Raw genomic sequence first — 26,186 nt, 5'->3', positions numbered from 1 at the left:
TCCAAAATATAGATTGTTTTGACCCAGTAACCAAGGTACATAAAAGGTAGCTTTTTATATAAAACGGTTCTTAACCCTAAGCGTTTTAAGTAAAAAGGTAAATAAAACTGTATAATAAATATGAACCGTTACAAGGCATAATCCATATAAGAAAAATTAAATGTCACATCGTCACGAAATCAGAGTAACCGATGCACACCAAAATTCCTATACACAAGACTTGATGCGACAAACATAAACGAAAATCCAACTTGGTTGGTGCTTTCACATGAGGTATTCGTTGAGGGGTGGTTGAAATGAAAAGCAACGTTTTTTACTTGGTAGTGGCGCCACATCAATTCAAAATGAACCCATGTCAGCCATAGACCCTCGTTTACATATGATGTTGAGCCACGTTATCTAATTCATGTATTGGAATGAATGATAGGAAAATGGGCTGGCTTATAAAACACAACCTACGACATAAAACGTTGTGTTTTATATAAAACGTTACGCTATTTGTCTCCATTTAATAAAGTTCATACCTTTTGTTCATAAAAATTTTACCAATACAATATTACATGTGATCCGTAAATCATGCAATAACTCAGCACAGCGGAATTTAAAACGACTATTTTTGGTATTTTCTGGATTTTATGAAATAAACAACAAAACAAGATGATAAATAAAATGATAGATAAATAATCCACCACCAAGACTCGTAAAGGCTAAGCCACCGGAATCAAGGATAAATGAAACACTCCAACCCACCATTATGTTTGATAAAGGCCTAGCCACCACAAACACAGATAAAGGAATCGAAGATTTTGGATCTCACCACTATAAATGATAAAGGACGAACCACCACAATTATAGATAAAGGGATCACTCCAAACCACCTAGATCAAAGATTTATAAAGGTAAATGAAGATTTTTAAGAAATAGAGTCTGCTCTATTAATTTCATTCAACTCAACATAATCTATCATACAATGAGAGCCCTTATTTATAGATAACTACCTGCCTAGGAATCATCGAAATTATAAAGAAAATAATAAGGAAATAAACTAAATAAAAGGCTGGCACATGGTGGGGACAACCACTAACAAAATGGACCAATAGAAAGAGCACACATAAAGCTTCTAGAAATATTCCTTTTACAGCCAGGCCCACAAACCGTTAGGAATAACATTGTCACACGCCCCTCTTTTTGTCTTTATCACAGCCGTCATCCACCTTCTCTTATTGGGTCCACCAGACACGTGACAATCTTTATTATTCATAAACAAACTTTATTGAGGCCACTGGTGAGTAACATCTGGAGAGTGACATCTGGACTTCCAATGGAGACTTAAATCTGGAGCATTCATCAGTAGACTTGACTGGAGAGTGGTCACTGGAAAGCTTCAGTGGAGAACATTACTGGTGGATCACTACTGGTAACATTTGGAGACCCTTGCCACTGGAGTAATGTTATAACTGGTAACTGGGCTGGTTCAGTAAATAATTGTTTAAAATGGACGACAACTGGCAGAATCAACATTACTTGTTCTGGTGGCATTATCTGGCCAATTTTCTCCATTTCATTTAACTTTTTCAGTTCAGTTGGATCCTCCAGTTCACTCGATTTCTCCAGTTCAGTGAACCTGGTAATTTCTGTATCAATCTCCCCCTCTAAAGAAAGACTTGTCCTCAAGTCTTCGAGGTACTCATCCTCCAGATAAGGTATCAGATCACCCACATTAAAGGTACTTGAAATGGAGGTATCTCAAGGTAACTCAACCTTGTAAGCATTTTCACCATATTTCTCCAAAATTTTGAACGGTCCTTCAGCTCTGGGCATCAATTTGTTGTTTCTTCTTGATGGAAACCTTTCTTTTCTCAAATGTACCCAGACAAGATCACCTGGAGCAAAACTGGACTGCTTTCTATGCTTGTTTGCTCTTGCCTTGTACTCAACATTAGTTTTCTCAATTCTGGCCTTCACTTGTTCATAAATCTTCTTAATTTCTTTTGCTCGGGCCTCAGCATCAATACTTGCCTTATGTTCAATCGAAAATGGAATCAGATCAATGGGAGTTAAAGGATTGACTCCATAACAAATTTCGAATGGTGATTTCTTAGTAGAATAATTTTGAGCTCTGTTGAAAGCAAATTCTGCATGAGCTAGTTTCAAATCCCAATCTTTTAAAGTTTTCTTCACCAATGTTCTCAACAGCATACCAATGGTTCTGTTAGTAACTTCAGTTTGTCCATCAGTCTGAGGATGATGAGATGTACTAAACATTAACCTGGTACCCATCAATCTCCATAATGTTTTCCAGAAATAACTTAGAAATTTCACATCTCTATCTGACACAATTGTCTTTGGAATCCCATGCAAGCGAACAATTTCCTTAAAAAATAAATTTGCTACTGCTGAAGTATCATTTGTAGTATGGCAAGGAGTAAAATGAGCCATCTTCGAAAAACGGTCAACAACCACCATTATTGAATCTTTTCCCCTTTGAGTCCTAGGCAGTGCAACAATAAAATCCATGCTAAGATCTTCCCATGGTTGATTTGGAACTGGAAGAGGAGTATACAAACCCTTGTGAAAAGTTGCCTTTGCCTGGTGACAAGTTGGACAACGACTGATAATATTCTGAACATCCTTCAATAAACTTGGCCAGTAGAAGTGTTCAGTGAGGATTTCTCCAGTCTTGTTTATGCCAAAATGGCCAGCTAAACCTCCTCCATGTACTTCCCTTATCAATAGATCACGAATAGAACCCCTTGGAATACACAACTTACCATTTTTAAATAAGAAACCATCTTGAACAATAAATGGTCCTTTCTGGTGAGCTTCAGTGAGACGATCAGAAAAGTCTGGATCAGCAGCATACAACTCCTTTATGAAAGAACATCCAAGAACTCTTGCTTCCAGAATGGACAATAATGAATATCGTCTGGAAAGTGCATCAGCAACAACATTAGCCACTCCAGCCTTATGTTTTGAAACAAATGAATAAGATTGCAAAAATTCCACCTATTTTGAGTGTCTGGCATTAAGCTTGTGTTGACCATTAATGAACTTTAGTGCTTCGTGGTCAGAAAATAAAACAAACTGTTTTGGCTTTAGATAATGTGACCAGTGAGTGATAGCACTAATAATTGCATAAAACTCTTTATCATAAGTGCTATACTTCAGTTTTGAGCCATTAAGTTTTTCACTGAAATATGCAACTGGACGCCCTGCTTTCACCAGAACTGCACCAATACCCACACCACTGGCGTCACACTCTAACTCAAATAACTGATCAAAATCTAGCAAAGATAATACTGGACCTGAGCTGAACTTTTCCTTCAGTGATTCAAATGCTAACTGGGCTGAACTTGGCCAGTCAAATACGCCTTTCTTCAGGCAGTCAGTGATGGGAGCCACTACTGTAGAGAAATTCTTGATAAACCTTCTATAAAAAGATGCCAGTCCATGAAAACTTCTTGCTTCAGTGATAGTATTAGAACTGGCCATGATCTGATGGCTTTCACTTTAGAAGGATCCATGGAAATACCTTCTTTTGATACCACATAGCCAAGAAATAATACACTTTCCACAATGAAATCACATTTTTCTAATTTGCCATACAACTGGTGTTTTCTCAGTAATTCAAACACACTTCTTAAATGATCAACATGTTCAGCTTCAGATTGTTCAGCTTCAGATTTTGAATATACTAGAATATCATCAAAGTAAACAACAACAAACTGACCAATAAGTGGCCTGAGAACTTCATTCATCAGTCTCATGAAAGTACTGGGAGCATTAGATAAACCAAAAGGCATTACTAACCATTCATAAAGGTCTCCTTTGATTTTGAAAGCAGTCTTCCACTCATCTCCATCTTTCATTCTGATCTGGTGATAACCACTTCTGAGATCAATTTTGGAAAACACACTGGAGCCATGTAACTCATCAAGCATATCATCCAACCTGGGAATGGGATATCTATACTTAATAGTTATATTATTTATGGCTCTACTATCAACACACATTCTCATCGAACCATCTTTTTTTGGAACCAGGAGAGCTGGAACTGAGCAAGGACTCATACTGGCTCTCACATAACCTTTGGCAACCAACCCATCTACTTGTCTTTGTAATTCTTTTGCTTCAGTTGGTGAACATCTGTAAGCAGCTTTGTTTGGAAGAACTGACCCTGGAACCAGGTCAATCTGGTGTTCAATACCTCTTACTGGCGGTAAACCCTCAGGTAGGTCTTCTGGGAAAACATCAGTGAATTCCTTCAGTAAAGATTTCAGGAGACTGGGGACTCCAGTGAGCTCCTTTTCTCCAGTACGCTCTAGCACCAGTAACATCATAACTGGAGAGCCTCTAGTTAACTCTTCTTCAACTTCAAATTGAGACATAAATAAAGACTTGCTGGGTTGATTTCCATTCATTTTCAATAACTCATTGGGTTTCAGAGATGTCAAAGTGACCATCTTCCCACTTACAAATAATGAATAAGAATTTGCACGACCATTATGGAATACATAATCATCAAATAACCAAGGTCTACCTAGTAAAATATGACAAGCATCCATAGGGACAACATCACAGACAATTTTATCTTCATAAACAGATCCAATGGAGAAAGGAATAGTAACTTGTCGATTGACTTTTACCTCAGATCCTTCACTTAGCCATTGCAACTTGTATGGACGAGGATGCTTTAGTGTTGGTAACTCCAGTTTCTCTACCATGTAAGTAGAAGTAGCATTAGCACAACTCCCACCATCGATGATCAGATCACACACCTTGCCTTTAATAGTACATCTGGAGTGGAAAATATTCTCTCTCTAGGCAGCATTAGTTACAACTTCATTAGCATGCATCACTCTTCTCACGACCAACATTTCTCCAATATCTGCACCAACATATGTTTCTTCACTTTCATCATCATCATACACTGGTCCACCTTCTTCAGTGTCAACATCTGGTAAGCTTTCAATCTCCTTAGCAGTAAGTGCTCTTTGGTTGGGGCACTGTGTCTGGAAGTGACCAAACCCATGACACTTAAAGCATTTTCTTCCAACTGGCTCTTTTGATCCTCCAGTTTCTTTTTCTTTGCCTCTAAAGGACTGTTGACCAGTTGCACTGGGCTTCAGAACTGGTTGACTGGAACTAGACGAAACCTTAGTGAAAGGTTTGTACTGGACTTTCTTCTTTAGTTGCTTCTCAATCTGGAGAGCCAATTTGCAAGCTCCTTCATACGTCCAGATGGGCTGCAACTCTATCTTTTCAAAAATTGTAGCATTCAACCCACCAATGAATCTGGCGATAGTATGCTCTTCAGCTTCTTTCACACCAATTCGAGTCTTCAGTTGCTCGAGTTCTCTGATATACTCCACAACTTCTTTTGAGCCTTGCTTTAGATTGTTCATCTGAAGATATTGATCTTGCTTGTACGAATGAGGAACAAATCTCTTCTGCATAACTTCCTTCAGTTTGGACCACGTCTTGATTCTGCTTTTCTCTTTATAATTTCTTTCATCTTTCATATTATCATACCAGGATGAAGCATACTTTTTCAACCTAATAATGGCAACCTTAAAACTTTTCTTATCATCATACCCTTTTATCTCCATTATTCTATCCATCACCTGAACCCATTCAAAGAACTCTTCTGGGTTAGAAGAACCAATGAAATCTGGTGGATCTATCTTGATATCTTTCATGTCATCCTTATGTCTCCTATGCCTTCTTCTAGACTGATTAGACCCATCATCAGAATCACTAGATGATCTATGAATACTATCAGATCTATCACTGGGGTCTGGAGATTCATCATCCCTCTCACCTACAACACGTTCCCTATTGAACCTTAAACCACCATCTTCTAACAGATTAACAACCCTGCCAAGTGTTTCTTGTAGATCTTCAATCTGCCTATCTCTCCTAGCATTATGAGCTTCTTCTAGAGTCATATTTCTTCTATAAGCCATTTATATTCAACAAAATAACACCAACAATAACAGATTTAGACAAAACGAGCCACAATCCCAACAGATCTAATCTGACCCAACAGACAAAATAACAAAACCCACGGATAAAAAGATTAAGAAACCTTTTTCAAACCTAGCCCTGATACCAAATTTGATGCATAAATCATGCAATAACTCAGCACAGCGGAATTTAAAACGACTATTTTTGGTATTTTCTAGATTTTATGAAATAAACAACAAAACAAGACGATAAATAAAATGATAGATAAAGAATCCACCACCAAGACTCGTAAAGGCTAAGCCACCGGAATCAAGGATAAATGAAACACTCCAACCCACCACTATGTTTGATAAAGGCCTAACCACCACAAACACAGATAATAGAATCGAAGATTTTGGATCTCACCACTATAAATGATAAAGACCGAACCACCACAATTATAGATAAAGGGATCACTCCATACCACCAAGATCAAAGATCTATAAGGGTAAATGAAGATTTTTAAGAAATAGAGTCTGCTCTATTAATTTCATTCAACTCAACATAATCTATCATACAATGAGAAATGAGCCCCTATTTATAGATAACAACCTGCCTAGGAATCATCGAAATTATAATGAAAATAATAAGGAAATAAACTAAATAAAAGGCTGGCACATGGTGCGGACAATCACTAACAAAATGGACCAATAGAAAGAGTACGCATAAAGCTTCTAAAAATATTCCTTTTACAGTCGGGCCCACAAACCGTTAGGAATAACATTGTCACACGCCCCTCTTTGTGTCTTTATCACAGCCGTCATCCACCTTCTCTTATTAGGTCCACCAGACACGTGACAATCTTTATTATTCAAAAACAAACTTTATTGAGGCCACTGGAGAGTGACATCTGGAGAGTGACATATGGACTTCCAATGGAGACTTAAATCTGGAGCATTCATCAGTAGACTTGACTGGAGAGTGGTCACTGGAAAGCTTCAGTGGAGAACATTACTGGTGGATCACTACTGGTAACATCTGGAGACCCTTGCCACTTGAGTAATATTATAACTGGTAACTGGGCTGGTTCAGTAAATAATTGTTTAAAATGGGCGACAACTGGCTGTAGATGCAAATTCGTTGTGACAATCGCAACATAGATTTGATTATTGTTTATGTATTAGAAACTATGTTCAGTAAACTATGTTTGATTATCGTTTATGTAAGAACTTGTGTTGATATTTAATGATTACAGTTGAACTTCAATATTATATTTGTTTGTGTTTTATACTTTGTTTGTGTGTAATATATTGTTTTGCAGATACAAGAACATAGAATCAAGGTTTATAAGTGTCGTAGAACACTTAAACGGTGATTGAATGTTATGTATGAGCTAAACGAAGCCAAACAAAGCACCAAGGGGTCGAACCTCGTGCTGACCTCATCAGCATGTAGGACTGACCTCGTGCTGACGTCAGCACGAGGGAGATCGATTGATGCTTATTTCGGGCCTAATAACTAATTAAGGCTGAAGCCCACACAACCCAACAATCTTCTAGTCTAAATACAAGACTTAATCTACGGAATTAGGTTAATCGTTTTGAATCTTGGTTAATCATTTGGTAAATCTATGAATTAAGGTTAATTGTTCCTTCGTGTGATCTCCTACACGAACCACAAGCCTTGTGAATCTCCTTGGGTTGGTTAATTGCTCATTAATCGACGGAAGGCAATAGCAATCTAGTTATCTCAAGAGGATTCCGCACTCTTGACATAACGATTCACATCTTATTACGATTCACGCAACAATAGGGTACCTTACAAGTGGTATCAGAGCCCTAAGGTTGATTACCAGAAGGTGTAAGATCGTTTGATTTGCTATTGATTGCAAATTTGATTCGAAATTCGTGTTATTTACCATTTTCGTGACCTTCTTCGTGTCACTTCGTGCTTACGTCAGCACGAGGTGTACTTCGTCTTCGTGCTTACGTCATCTAGTGAATTCGTGTTCACTTCGGGCCACGTCTGCACGAACTGCTCTTCGTGCTACGATTCGTGATAAGTGTACTTCCTGTCTACTTCGTGACACGTGCACTTCGTGCGATCCTCGTGTGACTTCGTGCTACACATCCTTTTTGTGTTATTTCGTTTGATTTGATTTCAAAAGATTCGAAATGACTACCATACCAGCTGCCGCAAACTCACCAAATGCCCTACTTATCAGTCAGATGATCATGCACGATCATGAGGTTGGTCGTGGAAACACACCTCCAAAGTTGTTCCGTATGGAAAACTATTGGATGTGGAAGAGACGTTTTGAAGACTACAATCATCTCACTGACATGGACATGTGGCTTGTGATAACTCAAGGTTTTGATTGGCCTTCGTATGAGAAGAATGGAGTGATCGGTAGGTATACTTATGCTGATATGCCGATTGAAGAACAAAAAAGGTATGCAATTGAGGGAAAGGCCTTGTCCACTCTTACTATGGCCTTACCTCAAGATAGTGTAGACTTGTTCAAAAAATACACTACTTCAAAGGATTTATGGGACGCTCTTGAAAGATATTGTGAGGGCGATGTAACCTTGAAGAAGAATCGTATCAAACTTCTGAAGCGCTAGTATGAAGCCTTCAATGGACTGAAAGGAGAATCTCTTAACGAGATTATTATTCGATTCAGTCATTTGACTACTGAGTTGTCATATTTTGAGGTTGTTTATCCTCAAACTGAGCTAGTCGATAAGTTTTTGGACTCATTACCTTAGACATGGACTGATTATGTTCATCAACTTCAAGATGATCAGGAATATAGTACATGGGACTTTGAAAAGGTAGTTTCCAAGCTGAAGAACAGAGACATGAAGAGAAGATTTAAAGATACTCATTCGGATTTCACTCAAGATCCATCATTGTATCATGCTAAGTCTGTTCATTTAGCAAGTTCTAGCTCGGGGAATAATGCATTTCTAAGTGGTGCAGAAGCTACACAATAGTAGATGCTGAAGGTATTGCTGGATATGTTGCTTATGACAATGCACATACGAATGTCAAGAGCAATGTACAATCTTTTCACTCTATGCCAATGAGTATGAGTTCTGCAGAAGGTAGAATGAGTGTTTACTCAGCCTTTTGTAATGCTCATGAAGCATTTATCGGAGGAAAGATTACTGATCCTGTAGTAATTGATGAGGATTACAATCAGATAGATCCTGATGATTTGGAAGAAATGGATCTACAATGGCAGCTAGCTATGCTCACTATTAAGGTCAGAAGATTCACTCAGAGAACTGGGAGACCTATAGGTAATCACACTAAAGGCTTTGACAAATCAAAGGTGAAATGTTATAACTGCGATGGATTTGGTCACTTTGCAAGAGAGTGTCAGCGACCTAAGAGGATTGATAATACCGTTGTTGGTCGTCAAAATTACAATCAAGGCGGTATTACTCCAAGTAATCAGAAAACTCAAGCAATGATTATATATCCTGCTACTCCACAACAGCCAGTTTCGTCACCATTTTCGGAGTCAAAGGCTGTTGTTGTTCAGAATCCGGATGGTACTTATCAATGGAATACACAATCCGATGATACCTCGAATCATGCCTACATGGTGGAATTATATGATGAGGTAGCTGCAACAATTGATTATGCTGTATACTCAAGTGAAGAAAGTGCATCTGAGATAGTTAAGCAGAATGTATGGAATGTTGCTGAGACTGTGAGATCTGAGAGTGAACTTGTGACAGTAGTTAAAGCATCTGAAGAAAAGGAAGAGTCATCGAGTCCTGCTGATGACATTTCTATGAAGAGCATTGAAGAACAAATGAAGAACTTTGTGATACCTGAAGGTATGACAACTGAAGACTTTGTTGCATACATGGCAGATTGCAAGGCTGCAGATCAGAAGGTATCTTGTTCTTTGTTTTATATTGTTGATGTTTGTAAAATGGTGTCAGATTTGAAATGTGAGGTATTAAAATTGAAAGAAAATTTAACTACTGAAAATGTTATTCTTAAGAAGGAAAGTAACGCGACTAAAGATTCTGATTTACTTCTACAAAGAGATCACCAACAAATGAAGTTAGATTTTAATCCAGATGAAGTAGTATACTACATATTGAAAGACTGTGATACAGTTTTCTATGATAAAGAAGTATCTATAAATAGGATTGAACCTAAATCAAAAATTGATAAAGTTTGGTGTGTGGAAAATAAAGAAGAATGGTTAGCTGAACAAATTCCATATAAGGATAGACATTATGCTCCTTTTAAACCAGCAAGAACTATAAAAGAAGCAATACAGACGCTTGATACCATAAATGAAATGAAGGAATATGGTATACCAACCCCTGAAATAGAATATGGTCAATCTAGAAAACAACAAGCAAAGAAGTGTTATACTTGTCGTGAGAAAGGTCATATAGCTATTGAATGTCCAAATAGGAAGGTCAAGAATCCTAAGAATGACAGTCAAGTCAAGTCAAAGGATATTGGTGATATTCCTAATACTAAAGGGAAGGGTAAATTAGTTGAACAAGTAGCTTCACCACAATTTATGAGTGCATATAAAAGAGATTATTATGAGAGGTATACAAAAGGACATCCTAATAATAAAGATGCACAAAATTATGTTAAGTTACTTAAAAATGTGTCATATGGTGAGTCTACTGTTACAGATCAAAGGATTAATTTAAATAGATCTAAGACTCCAAAACGACAGGGACCTTCACAGAATACTACTTCTAGTAGTGTAAGTCCGAGTCGTTCTCGTACACCTCAAAGGAGTTATTCACCTAGGAAGATGGCTCAACAAAATCGATCTCCTCCTTCTACAATTAATAGTTCGTCTAAATTCTATGATCGATTAGGGAGTCAACCTAGATTTGGTACTTACTCACCAAGGAATTCACCTCCTAAGACTCGTTTCACTTCACCTAAGAAACAGTCAATGACACCATCCTCATCCAAGGCTCCTTTACAGAGCGATGGATATTGGACCGAATTGATCATTAGAGATGAATTCGAAAAACCTAAACCTCAAAAGGCTTGGGTTCCCTTCAGAAACTAACCATCTTATTGTCTGATGTGCAGGGAGAACCAAGGAAGCCTATCAGTCTTTGGTATGTTGACAGTGGATGCTGCTCTCGGCACATGACAGGGGACAAGAATGTTTTGTCCAATTATGAAGATGTAAATGGTTCGTATGTTAGTTTTGCAGGTCCCAAGAGCGGCAACATCTCGGGCCAAGGTAATGTTGTCAATGGGAAGATTACGCTAGAGAAAGTCAATTATGTGGAACAGTTAGCACATAATTTATTAAATGTTTCTCAGATTTGTGACAAGGGAAACAATGTCCATTTTACTGAGAAAGAAGCACTTATATTGAAACCAGGATATGTTATTCCTGAAGACTAGATCCTGCTGAAAGCTCTAGGAAGAGAGATATCTATGGCCTTGTGTTAGGTGTTGATGATCCAAAGGAGTCTATTTGCTTGTTATTGAAAGCAAACGAATCTGAATCTTTACTATGGCATTGAAGAATGGGACATATCAATTTCAGAAAGATGAATGACATTGTCAAACATGGTTTGGTTGACGGTGTTCCCATGAAACGGTTTGGAATGGAAGACAAATGTGTACCTTGTCTGAAAGGTAAACAGCAAAAGTCTGCACATAAACCGAAACAAGAAAATTCTATTGCCAATCCTTTCGAGTTACTTCACATGGATTTATTTGGTCCAGTGAATGTAAGAAGTATCGGTGGGATGTATTACTATTTGGTGGTTACTGATGATTACTCGAGATTCTCATGGGTATTCTTTTTTAAATCGAAAGATGAAACTCCGCAGATTTTGATAAATTTCTTTGTCGAAACTGAAAACATTTATGGAGTTCGTGTTAAGAGAATCAAGAGTGACAACGGAACTGAATTCAAGAATAATGTGATGGATGTCTTTTGTTTGTCAAAGGGAATCCAACATCAATACAGTTCTCCGTTTGAACCACAACAGAATGGAGTTGCTGAAAGAAAGAATAGGACTCTAATCGAGACAGCCAGAACTATGCTTGCAGATTCAGGGCTTCCTACTATGTTTTCGGTGGAGGCAATGAATACAGCTTTTCATATTTTAAATAGGGCTACTGTAGTTAAGCGTCATAATAAGATATGTTATGAGCTTCTACATAAGAAGAAACCGAATTTACAGAATGTTGAACCATTTGGTGTACCACATTCTTGAAGTATCTACCTCAGTCAAAGTTTGATCCAAAGGTTGAAGAGGGATTTTTAATGGGTTATAAACCGGGAACATCAATTCGACGGGTTTACAATAAACAGACCGGCAAAGTTGATTTAGGAACAAATGTCAAGATTGTCAGTCATAAGCCCGCTATTCATTCTGGAAGTGGCAAAAATTTCGATTATGATAGTGTGTTTAGTTCACTACACGGTCCTGATTCTTATTGAGATCCTGAGACAGTTGATGATGTGATTATTTTAAGAGATCATATGGATAATACTCCTACATCTCCGCATACTCGAAATGTCGATACTACTCCAACCAAAGTTCAGTCTACTACTAATATTGATGAAAGTGGTAAGGACAAGAATAAGACACCAGATTCAGATAATAGTGAACCCGAGAACACTACACCACTTACTCCGTCAAAGGTTTCACTGCCTGATGATGATCTTATTTCTGAAGAATCGGAAGATGATTTTAGCTCTCCTGAGTTTCAGATTAAAACAAATTTAGGAGAAAGTCTGAATGTTGATTCGGTTCCTTAATATCGAGTTAATAAGGATCATCTAGTTGAAAATATTCTTGGTAATGCTACAGAACCTGTTCAAACTAGAAATTAGTTGAATAAGGACCTGACTAGTTTGTTTTGTGAAGTGAAAGACACTGGATCGATAACTGAGTGTTTATATTCTGGTTTCATTTCACAAGTAGAACCTAAGAATGTTAAGGCAGCACTTCAAGATCCATGTTGGGTTGAAGCTATGCAAGAAGAATTAGCTCAATTTGAAAAACTTGGAGTTTGGGAGTTAGTAGATGTGCCTAGAGGTAAAGAACCGATTGGAACTCGTTGGGTATATAAATGCAAACGAGATGACAAAGGGATCGTTACTAGAAATAAAGCACGTTTGGTTGTTCAGGGGTTTGCACAACGAGAAGGATATGACTATAACGAAACTTTTGCGCCAGTTGCTAGGATTGAAGCTATAAGGTTATTTTTAGCCTATGCAAGTTTCAAAGGTATAAAGGTGTATCAGTTAGACGTTAAGAGTGCCTTCTTATATGGTGATGTCAAAGAAGAAGTGTATGTTCACCAACCACCGGGGTTTGAAGATCCGAACTATCCAAGAAGAGCATATCGACTGGATAAGGCTCATGATAAGAAAATAAATACTGAAAAATACACATATGAGCTCATGGATGATTACTGATGAAATCTGGATAAAGAATATGACTCTAGAAAATCTTGAACACAAGTGGCAGCTTACGACCAGACCTAAACATTATTATTACGGTGGCTGGGTTGTAAAAAAGAAAACGTCCATTCATTTTAATCAAAAAGAGATACTTACTAAAGTTTTATAACCTTCGTAATCAAAAAGAGATTACTAAAGTTCTATAACCTTCGTAAATCATTTTTTGTCATAATCTATTTTATAAATTGCACAAAAGGAGTTTTGGTTCTACCTAAGCCATACAAAAAGACACCTTTTTTTATCCTTTAATTCTTTGTTTTGTTCGTGAGGTGCTGCAAGCTTTTGTTTCGTTCAACTTCATCAACGCAGCAGTTAGTCGTATTCTCATTCGACTCTTAAACTCTTTTATTTTTATTATTAGTTGCTCAATTGGAAGATTATATTACTATATGATTTTTATTATGGATTTTATCTATTTGATTATTGTTAGTTTTATTTTTCTTTTCATGAGTAGTTAAATTTTTAATCATCTATTTAGATGAAGTGATACGATTGAATGATGGTTGTCATATTTTTTATAATTCGAGTTGATTTAATTTAACGTTGTATCGTGATCTTAGCTTATTAATTCTTTGTTATTTAATTCTTAATTGCGGATAGTTTTTGCATGATCTTAGTGGTAACTTAGGTTGTGTAGAAAGGGACAAAGTTGGGTTTCATACATTCATTTCCCCTACATTGTAAAGAAAGGGACAGAGTTGGGTTTCATTATACCCTGGAGCAAAAAACAGACAAACATGAACAAAAGATTACATTTAAATACTTAATAGGCATCATAAGGTTACCAAAACAGACACATGCAGACTCTAAGACCTATCAACCCCACAAATCTATATCATCTTCAGAAACATACTCCAACCAGATTCTTCTTTGGCTTCCTCCAATTCCTGCACTCTGACACCAAGATTCACTTCAAACTGAGAAAATTACTCACATGGTACCCATGGGATTTTCCAAGTATTACAAGGAATGGTGTTTAGTTGCTTCAACATATCCAAACTACCAGAAGCGATCAACATGTTTGCTGGATACGAACATGTATGCCCATTTCCCCAACATACCCTGACATTGTCGTGTTCATTTAACCTGGATTCCTCAAAACTCCACCACACTACACTTTTTGTCAAATCATCCATATTGATTGCGTATGGATCAAACTTCTTTCGAAGAACTCTCATTAACTAACTCCTTCGATTTTTCACATAGAGGAGTCTTTCAACCTCCCATTCTATATGCATCTCCTAACAAGGCTTCATCCAAAAGTAAAACCTTCCTTCACTTCTCAATCCTCAACCTCTTTATGTTATCTTTCCTAAAAATAAAACGATTATCTGTCCTACGCACTGTCCAAGACCTAAGGCGAACCAACCTTTCCTTCTTTTCTTAAATAAAATTATTAATTTCTTAACCCTAATCAAACACAATAGTATATGATACATTTGTTGGGGATTCTTTGTCTTATATACTACTTAGATAATGCTCTTCGAATTCCCAGGTTAATTAGAAATATCCGGTTACAATGTAACGAGACTCTATTTTTGAAGACTACCCATAATTCACACGGTTTCTACACTTAGGATCGTTTCATATTTAGGGTTTTATAGATTTTATATATGCAAATTAAATAGGGTTTCCATGAATTACAAGAACAACCCTTCGACTCTAACTAATTGACCATTTCCCCCTCGAAAAAGAACCCAACTTTAACAACGGATGACTCATAGTATAAATATATTTTAAATCTCGATTTTTAGTCGCTCCGTTTTTCATATAACGCTAAGTTTTATCTACAAAACGGAACAACCATATACTCATTTGATGTAAAATGACAAGTTTTGGAATTTAACAAAAAAATGTAATGTTTAATGTAAAACGGTGTCCAATACGGAGGAATGACACCTTGTCATTCCTCTGACGTTTGGATTCGATGACGTGTAATTTCTTCTGCAAATTTACTATCTACACACCGGGCATACGCTGCGTTTTATATAAAACGTTGTGTTTTACATAAAACGCGGTGTTTTAGTAGTGTTTATATGAACAGTGCGCGATGTAGCTATAGTATCACCCTATATTTATATCTAAATCTCAAAATAATAATAATAATAATAATAATTCAAAATCTGGGGGTATGGGCGATTTTTGGCGAACCGCGATCGAAGTCAAATTCCCCATATGCAATCAAAATCAATCAATTTAATCACTTACATAACAATATTAATTCAAGGTCTGGGGGCTTTTAATGTGCGGCCATTGTGAATTTCACCAATTATCCACAATTTCATTCAAATCACCAATCCGTTGCGGCCGGAAAACCCACCGTCAGAATATACATAGTCATCCCTATATAATAGACTAACCCACCAACCGCCATACTGGAAAAACGTGAAAGAGGGCCACCGGAAATCGCGTTGCTTTAAGCTGTCGCCGGAAAAATCCCTTTTCTTGTTTCCCTCTTTTACTTCCGTTTTTACGTTTGTAGGGAATATTGGTGAAATTGATTATTGATGAGTATCTATATTATATTATAAAACAAAAGGGCTTTAGATTTTTAATATTGAAATTAAATTTTTAATATTGATTTTAAGTACTTCTTCAAAATGCTTCATATCAATTTTATATTTACTTAAAATAACTATGTTACCCCTTCTCTCTCCTTAAATCTCAACCAATAATTTTTTTTTCTCTCCTCCATAATCATTTATTCCTCCAATTCATTCAAAATCTTTTATTTCAAAAACCATACATCGATAAATTGTAAAAGTTATATGGGTATTCTAAAAATTTCATTCTCTTTCATTAGAGATGTCATTCGATATACTTTCGATGAATTTTTAAATCCGAGAGCGGAGCCCGGACGGCTAAGACATTTGGCTATCACACTCTATGACATATCACCTCTTATGACCTATCATACTCTATGACCTATCACCTCACTATCTCACTGTCACAACGCACGGGTACTTTGTCTCGTTTATTAGAATGGAAGAAGTGTTGGGGTTTTGTGTTATAATTTGGTTGGAGCTGACAAGAATATAATTGTGTTTGATAGAGATATCATTGTGATAATATTATTTGTAGAGATATCATTGTGATAATATTATTTGTTTGAAGCATTTATTATTTAAAGTTTTGAAGATAGAGATAGAATATACATTTAGGAGACTAGGAGGGAAAATCAGGTGAAAAAGATAGAGGATGGATTAGATCTAGAAAAGAAATTGATCAGTGAGAGTTCTATAAATTGATATGGATGTATATGTATATTTATAGTTTATATACAGATGATATATCTAAAGAGTTCTTAGATCTGAGAAAAAACATAGAAGTAAGTAAGTAACTCCCAATGTCGTATTCTCCGGGTTTTGAGTCCCAATATCGTCTTCGACAGTGTATGGGGAAGGTTGATATGTAGACAGCCTTACCCCTACCAAAGGTAGAGAGGCTGCTTCCAGGTTCTACCATAGGTAGAAAAGGACCTCCAGCCTTGCTGGGCATGAGGATCGAACCCATGACCTCTGTTTCCAAAGGCATGAGCTCCAACCACTGATCCAACCTAGTTGGTTTTATCTGAGAAAGAACATAAAGAGGTGAAATATTTAAGAGGTAAGAAGACTGTAATACCCTCATGTGCAATGCACATGAGGAGGCTAAAAGAGTCATAATAACGTCTGTTAGAGAGAGGGGTGTCTAATGAAGCAAAATGTCACCGGTGATCTAATAATAATAAAAAAAGACAGGGACGAAAATTGATAAAACAGCAAACCACATCACTTTGAATGTCTCATTCACTTTTCATATACATTGACTCTCATAAACCTCCTTATCATTTTATATTCATTTTTCATTTTAGGATCTACACATACCAAGATACACGATACATATATCTATATATCTATATCTTTTATTATTATATGTATATTCACATACATATGAAGACAAGAGAAGAAGCTTACCAGATTATTGAAATACAAATACAAAGATAAAGAACGGGATGACTTGTTGAATTTAGTGTATGTTGGGTTGAACAAGGTTTGCAAGACCCATATTACAAGACCCATATTAAAAAAAGAAAAGAATAAGAGTATGTTTCGGGTTTCAATGGGTCAAACCGGGATTTTACGGGTTTTGACCCGGCCCGGACCGAACCCGGCAAACCATCAGTTTGTAGAACCGAAGCCCGGCCCTTGGGTGTCTGGGCGGCTCGATCACGGGCGGTTAGGTACGGGTCACGGGTTTTCGGGCTAAATGCTCAAGCCTATTCTCATTAGTTGCCAATGAAGAGAGAACGGATAATAATATTAGTGGTATTATAATCTAGGATAAAGTTTATGATATAGTGCTTGTTGACAAATTTTTATTTTAAAAAAAATAATAAAGAAAATTTTGCTTATTCGAATAATGACCTTAGATTTAAATAAGGCTTATAGTTTTCCTTTTTCAGATTATCTTGAAAAACAAGTTTTCTTGACTCAAACATACACGGCCTAAACTGGTAAATCAGTGACCATTTCCAAACCCATTGGCCTAAATCAGTAAATCCGTGACGATTTTCAAACCCTTCCTTGATATTATATCACCTTTAAAGTGTCCATTTGGCGTACAACTCAGTTCTGTCAATATAACTTCACAATTTAAAGCAAGAATAAAAAAATAAGAAACTAAACTAATCAAATTGTCTATCGATCGAAGAAACTAATCCACCTACATATCCACGGAAGAATTTCATTTTTGTAAAACTCCAGCCAACTTCTAAACGACAATTAATCTATTCTGAATGTTGTAAGAATATAGTGCTACAAATAACTCAATTACTTGATTTCATTGCTATATGATGATATATCGTAAAAATATTCTAACCCAACTCCCTCGTTGAAGGGAGTACATTTGAGGGACTGAGAAAGATCAAAATCATTACAAGAACGAACGAAAATAACAAATATATGTGGCTAAAACATATTACAAATGCAAATAAATTAATAAATGAAGAACACAATATCATAGTTCCATGACTTCTATTCGATGGCGTAAGGTACTGTTTCTACTTCAGTGGGACGCCATAACGTTTTCTCAAAACATAACATACCCTCGTTGTCCTTATTGTATGTCATTCGAACCTTCCAGTTCAAAGACTTTGCCATGTTTTCAACCTCAGCAATGGTCTCAACATTATCGCGCACGATTAGAGTTCCTTCTGGTCTCAAGATTCTATCAACTTCTGCCATTAAAGATTGTAGCTTGCACCTGTTACAAGAACTATCACCTTTTAGTTATGGATAGAGGTTAAAAGACTATTTTACCTATATATAAGTCGATTTGGGTTATGATTTGTTTCTAGCCGGTTAAGTTAAACTAATTAAAAAGCTCCTAAAGCCCTTATATATTATAAAAGTTAAGGTTACTGTATCAACAATGTCATAATTTACAATAATTTTCATCAAAACCCCACCATGTAATTCAAAAAATAAGTGTTTCCAGACAGGCATTACCCAACCCTTAAGACCCTCCCATTTCTGTTTTCTCGTATATAGGCTTTGTATATCATCTTCTTTCAAACATGCAAAGCAAAAAATATTGTACCGAGCCAAAAAAAAAAAACGATACTCTCCAACAAAGAATGATTGTATATATGCATAATTTATTCATTTTCTGGTAAAAGGTTCCTACGGCAATTATGCTTTTTACAATTTACCAAGAATAATGAAATAATAATACCTTTTCTTAACATCGGAGAAAAGATGATCAGCATGAAGAAGATCATATGATCGTGGATAAGTGCTGAACGATTCACACCAGTTATGATACATACCAAAAAGTCCACGTTCGTATATAATCGGAAGGGTATCTGGCGAATCAAGAGGTACAACATTCATAACCCAGATCTTCAAATCCCTCAATGCAGCAGCAAATCTAATCAAATTTGTAAAAGAACAATTGTAAGAATGGATATTGCAGAACTAACACCCCACACACGGGGCGGCAATCTAAGCTGAATTATATATGAATGGGTCTTTCGCATTTATTTTTGAGTCAAGTCAAAAGAAAATTAGTCTAAAAGGCTACATATCAAACGAGTCCCTAGTCATAGAAGGTATTTTGTAACAAAGTGAAACACTGGATTAAATTTTTGACATACTAACTATTTGTTTAAATAGATTAAACTTCGGACAAAAAGGGGTTTTAGGTCAACCTATTTCAATATGGAACAAATTTTACCTGTTTTAACCTACACACAACATACCGGACCCACCACTTTTCCACCTCTATCTCCTAATGACATAGAGGGCACGCTAACCACTTAGAAATACTTTTTTATAAATGTCAAACAAAATGAGCTTGGATAAACCCAGCCCAACCTGTTTCAAGTTGTAGCATGATTACCCAACCCACCCGGTGCAGTCACACTCTATTGCATATGCATCAACTTTTCATGTAAATTTGCTCACCCTCCATATATAGATCGCATGTCCATGACGTTTCTGACAGACGACCAGTCGATTCCCAAGCCATTCATGTAAGATTTTGACACAACCCGTTTCCAGTTCTCATAGTCAGCAATGAAGTCCTCTGGGGCTGGTTTTCCATAAACTCCAACTTCACTACTCTTTAACCAGTATGGTGGTGAGTCCAACCTCTGCGGCCATGTCTCTGGCCATTTTGCACCACGAACTGATTCATCAACAGGTACTTTATGCATACATGCTTGAAGTTGTACATTCCTGTATTCACAAATCATGAAAAAAATCATTATTTTCGGCATAAACATCTATCAAAATATGCAGGAGGTAGAGAATGTTAACCCGGTTACCTATAAATAGGTCAAATTGCATTGTGTTTTATCTCTAATGGTTAAATAAACATATAAGATATATAGCCATACGGAGAGCAGGTCAAACAGTTCAATAAAGGTCGACCAAATATGCATACGTCCTTCCATATTTTTTTAAGAATACTATTGTTCATGTAAGCACAATTAACGCTATAAGAAAGTTCACTTCAGTCGACCAAAATTGCATACTTCCTCCCAAATTGACAAATTGTGTAATAAGAGAGTTCACACGTGCCTATCTAAGCCAACCCCGGCCATTGGGACCATTACTATAAAAAAAACTGTTTCAGCAATACGCTGATTTGAGATATCCAACCTGCCATATTGCCATCCCGTTATTATCTATATAAAACAAAAAGCAGACTATGGTAATAGCTTTACCATATTGCATCTGGATCATCCTTGCTTTCACATAGGGGTGGTTCTTGTTGTTGTCTGTTTTCATAGCATTCATTAGATCTTGGCTTTCTATATATTGCTGCGCCAACCTCGTTCAATTTATCATTATTGACCACCACCAATTCCCAGCACATGGCTTTCGTTAGTTTAGACATAGCTGCAACAACATTACAAAAGAAGTGAAGGACAGATCATCCCCATTCAACAAAATACAACAATTTTTTACTTTTTGTGTTATCGCATGAAAAGCAACATTTTATGTTTTGTAAATTATCGACCCAAGACCATTAGCATTCGATGTGCTTGAAGTTATTATGCAGCAATGGCCAACTAGATAAGCAGATACTCAGAAGTAGAAAAACATGTTGAACAAGATAGTGTTTGGTGCTCAATGCTTGATTGCTTTCAAAAAATCTAAATTTAGTAAGTAGATGATGAAAGACACCATCAATAGAAATTATAACCCCTAAATCGAATACTATATAATTAATGCAAAGGACAAACATCTGAGTTCCAATCTTTCATACCTTCCCATATTTCAACGTCTTCAGGCTTATTTTGATAAACTGGAGTTGCAGACCACACAAAATAACCACCAGGTCGCAGCATACGGTTGAGCTCCAAAAGAAGTTTACCACCTTGAGACACATACCATCTTAATATTCTTTGTATTCAAATTATATAACAAATTAAAAGTGAACATCAAATATCACCTTCAATGTGCCATGGGACTCTGCAACGAGCACAATGAATGACATCAAAGACTTTACTTGGGAAGGGCAGCCTTTGGGTACCCATAACAGCTGAAATGGCTGGAATACCCCTTTCTAGTGCAAATTGAACTTGAGCTTCATGTTCATCCTTCGGGGCAAACGACATTGCGACCACATCTCTCTCAAATAGGTAACCCCCAAAACTAGCAACTCCACATCCAACATCTAATATCACCCGGGTTCTCTTACCCCATGCAATATCAGGAAGTGACTGAAATTATAATTACCAAATGCAATTAGGAAAAAAAAAAAAACTACAGCAAAATGTAAGGGTGGTAATTTAGATCCAGGTTATATGTTATCACTAAGTAGGAAAAAATAATAAAAAAAGGTATTGAGAAATGGTTTAAAAATGTTACAATTCTCCACTGTTTACATTTGCAGCATAACACAACCTAAATGAGTTTATAAAAAAAAAAGATTATTATTAATAAAAAGAAGGTAACTTTTCAAGCGAAACAAAATGGCAATGATATATCTGTTTCGAGACAACTTGGCCCGTGAAAAATTGCCACAAGAGTGAAACAAACACAGTCACAATGTTGAACCTTGAACCTTTATAGGTAGTGAGACTAACGTTTTGGATGAAGTCTATGTAGTGCAGGGCTCCATTCTTGAATTGAGTACCACCACCAGGGAAAGTAAGATATTCTCCAGTAACTTTGACCCAATTTTGATGTCCTTTAACAGCAGCAAGTTTTGTGTGTGGCACATTACTGTACCATATCTGAGAAATACAAAGAGCTTTGTAGTTAGATGCCAATTGATTCCTAATTATTAATTTTTATGATATTGGGTATTTGGAAAACACTAGTAAGCGAATAAGTGTATCTAAGTAGCTTTACTCTTATCATTTATAATCAAATTGGCTATTCAAACCAATTATGCGACCACTAAATTCTCATTTAACTTTAAACAAAAGCAGAAAAAACGAACGCCCTTCACATGCAATTTGCTCTCTTAGAAATGAAGTTTGATAAGCAGTCTAGAAGTTAAGATTAACCTAGTCTAGAAGTTAAGATTAACCTGTTCTCTGCTTCTAGGCCACTTGAGTGATCTTTTATACCCTTCAGGAAGAGGAACAAGGCATGTAGGGGACTCAGCTGGGCAATGCCTCTCCCTGTGCTCATAATGGCTCCTTCCGTGAAGATGTCTAATAGCTTCCAAATTATCAAGACACGGAATATAATCCGGCCCAGCAGTAACATTACAAGTCTTCCACTTGTAACCGTCACTCTTCGATAAAGATGGGGTTTGTGATTTCTTCTCGTTTGCTGACTCGGCAGCTTGAGTCGAAAAAGCACCATTTTGTGTGTTTGTCTCTTTTAGAATCTCAGACTGTGTTGCAGTAGATAAATCTTCAGTCTTGTTATCACTTGAGCGCTCTTCGGTTTGCTTTTCTTCATCTTTCCCTACTTTCTCTTCACTCTTAATGGTTTCATTCGTCTCAGAATTCGAATCGTCGCTTTCATTCGAATTCCCATTTTCGTTTGAGTCAGAACTTGAGTTTTCAATTTCATTTGACCGAGAATTTGAATTTTTGCTTTCGTTTGAATCAAAATCAGTATTCTCATTTTCATTCGAATCAGAATTTGAGCTTGAGTCTTCTGAGTTTGACTTTGAATCATCTATTGTGTTCATTTCAACTTCAGTTTTATTTTCTCGAGTGTTTTCTTGATTGGCCTCTTCTTTAACTTCATCTGATAGATCCCCTGAATTATCTTCAAATTGATTACTCACCTTTGTGGAAGCCTTTTGGTTTACTTCTACACTAGGAAAGACGGGACTTTGACCAGGGGCAGCGGATGATGACATGAACATCCACACACCAACTAAACAAACACCAACAATAACAACAATTGTGGCTGTGGAGCAAGATGACTTCTTCCCATCGACCCGGGAATATTTTCCCTGAGCCATGATTCTACAATGTATGTTGTGTAAACCTATAGGAGAGAAAACAGAAAGTTAACGATTTAGTATGCGTAAAGACAAAAAAATAAAATAAACAAATGAAACCTTATTGTCATTTCAACTGCTCATTCAGCACATAATACAACATAATAATCAACATTCGGATAAACATTTAAGAGTAGAAAAGTATAGAACATGCACAGTGACTTGGCAGAAATATCAACATAACCATAGACCGTTTAAGTAAAATCTCAACAACAAATATCACATCCACTTAAATTTTAGAGATTACATACCTGACCTTACACAATTGTGATTCTTGAATTTAAAAAAAAAATAAACTAGGTTTGAATTTTGAGAAGTATGTAGAAACCAGAAATCAAATCTAAACAAACAGGGTTTCACCAAGCAAAGATATAGCTAGAACTTGTGACTTAGCAGTGCAAAAATTACAGAAAGATGCATTGAAAATGTATTCGATTTCGCTCCACAGTCTACTTATTTAACCAACTTAGTATGATTACAATATTACATTGGGTGCATTTAACTCTCAAATATTTTATTGTATGCATCAGGCAGTACTTTCACAGACGTGGTAAGTGGTGTGGATGCCATATGGCAGCTTATATATATGAAACATTGCAAATACACCATCAAATACATAGAATATCAAGTATTTTAATTTAAAAGTTGATTACCCTAAAAAGCAACCTAATTAAGTTGGATAAATACAATAATTTTTTGGACAAAGGTTGAATTAGTAGGGGTAGCGTAGTTGTTTTAACGGATGTATATTGTAAATAATTTCATTAAGAATATTATAAGTATAATAGCTGAAGATTTTTAAATTGGTGAACAAAAATAAAGGGGCATTTTGGAATAAATGTTGTATACAGGGGCGGCACTACCTTAAGGGTAGGGGTGGCCGGGGGTACGAGTCTGCTCAACCCATGTAGTGTAAATTTCTTTAGTATACGTTGGTTTTTATTATTAATGGTACGGGTCAACGAAATTTTGGATACCGGTCAATGTGGATAACTTTAAACTTTTAAAAGATATTTGTAAGAACCAAACTTAGATAGATGTATTTGAGCATCTAAATGTGATATAAAAACCAACAAAAATGCTAAAACTTTTATAAAATGCTAAAAATAGCGAAAATCCCTAAAAATTGCTTATAAATCATAACTATTTAGTCGTTAACGTTACTTTGTACGAATACGAGACTATTGTTAAAAAGTTTGTGCTACGGGTCACTCGCAATCCTGATTCCCCCACTGGCTGTATAGATAATAACAACTGAAACATATATGTATGAATTTAACGGATCTAAGCATAAAGAGAACATAAACAAAACCACAGAGAGTAATGGATTTGGATACAAGATCCATTTCAAGCTAGACAAGAGAAAGTCATATAGTTCAAATATATCAAGTATCGTTGCATTGATCTAGCTACCACAAGATCATAAACAATGATCTACATCATATAAAAACCATTCATATATAAATCAAAATCATAACATTACAATTTTAACAAAACATGACATTATTAAGATTATCTTTAACAAGCAATTTTAAAAAGTTCAGATCAAATCTTCAAATCAAAAATCATACAAAAACACTTGGATCAGTAAAACAACTTACAATCCAAAAAACAGAAAAAAAATAATAATATATGAAAACATGAGATTTAGAGAAGAAAAGGTTAAACCTTTATAAAAGATCTGGTCGTAGAATGTTTAAGCTTTCAGGTTCATCAACTCTCAAAGAAATTGGGGGAAGAAAACAGAGTGAAGTTAACACACACAGAAAGACGGAGTGATATATATATATATATATATAGGACGCGGATTGTGTGTGGGAATTACTAATAAAGAATGTGATTGTGTGGGAAATATGGTTAGATCCAGCTGAGTGTATTATGTATATACCACCGACTGTTTTTTTTTCCCCTTAAGGTAGATCTATTCATTATGGCCGCCTATAATCGAGGATTTACGTCTATTTATTACGTGTATTTATTACAGTACCAGTGTATAATCGAGGATTTACGTGTATCTATTTATCAAGGCTTTTATATCTTTCTGGCCAGAGTTTCTCTACCTCTGATAAAGGTCTCACCTCCCTCATACCCCGTTTAAGAATTGGCCAGGTACAGTTGTTATTGTTGTTGTTGTTACTGTACCAGTGATCCATGTAAATTATAAACCCACCATTTCTAGATTGTAAAACCAGAGAGAATCTTCACGGATACATTAAAATCAAAGAGTAAATCATCATCAACTGTTTGAATACCAAAACGCCCCGTTTGACGTTAAACGCTACCACTCGGTTTTATATAAAACGCCGCGTATGATCGATGTGTAAATAGTAAAACTGCAGAGGGGAATTACACGTGGTCTGACACAAATGTCAGATAAAAGACAGGTGTCATTCTATCATTTTAAGTACCGTTTAACATAAAACGTGCGTTTTTTTGTTAAATTCCAAAACTGGCAATTTTATGTAAAACTGTGTAGATGTAAGTGCCGTTTTGCAAGTAAAAACGGAGCATTTAACCTAAACGGAGCAGTTTTCTTATGCTTAATATATATTTCTTTTAGAAATTTGTATAACACTTGCAAATACAATATAAACAATAAATTTAATATTTGAAAATGTATATGTTTGAAAATAGACAAAATTTATACTTTATGAAATCAGCTAATAATTGGTTTTATTTTTATGGAATTATGTTATTAGGCTTATGTAAGATTGAAATTTTGTGTATAGGTTTGAAAAATAGATAAAGTTTATACTTTATGAAATCAACTAACAATTGTTTG

The 26,186-nt window shown here is 36.0% G+C and overlaps 1 protein-coding gene across 1 annotated transcript; it reads right to left on the bottom strand.

The window, feature by feature from the left end:
* Positions 1 to 18,241: 18,241 nt before the first annotated feature.
* Positions 18,242 to 25,259, bottom strand: LOC122606607 (probable methyltransferase PMT24). The gene is made up of 9 exons (XM_043779451.1): positions 25,073 to 25,259; positions 22,472 to 23,391; positions 22,023 to 22,172; positions 21,386 to 21,656; positions 21,200 to 21,310; positions 20,655 to 20,829; positions 19,891 to 20,163; positions 19,160 to 19,354; positions 18,242 to 18,688 (listed from the first exon to the last, which is right to left on the bottom strand). Exons 2-9 carry the CDS (start codon positions 23,363 to 23,365, stop codon positions 18,460 to 18,462), a joined length of 2,298 nt encoding a protein of 765 aa, XP_043635386.1. The 5' UTR covers positions 23,366 to 23,391; positions 25,073 to 25,259; the 3' UTR covers positions 18,242 to 18,459.
* Between the last annotated feature and the right edge of the window lie 927 nt (positions 25,260 to 26,186).

Source organism: Erigeron canadensis, chromosome 7, assembly GCF_010389155.1.
Source record: "Erigeron canadensis isolate Cc75 chromosome 7, C_canadensis_v1, whole genome shotgun sequence".
Classification (NCBI taxonomy): Eukaryota; Viridiplantae; Streptophyta; class Magnoliopsida; order Asterales; family Asteraceae; genus Erigeron; species Erigeron canadensis.
The sequence above is the reverse complement of the archived record's forward strand: the minus strand, read 5'-3'. Positions and strand labels throughout refer to the sequence as shown.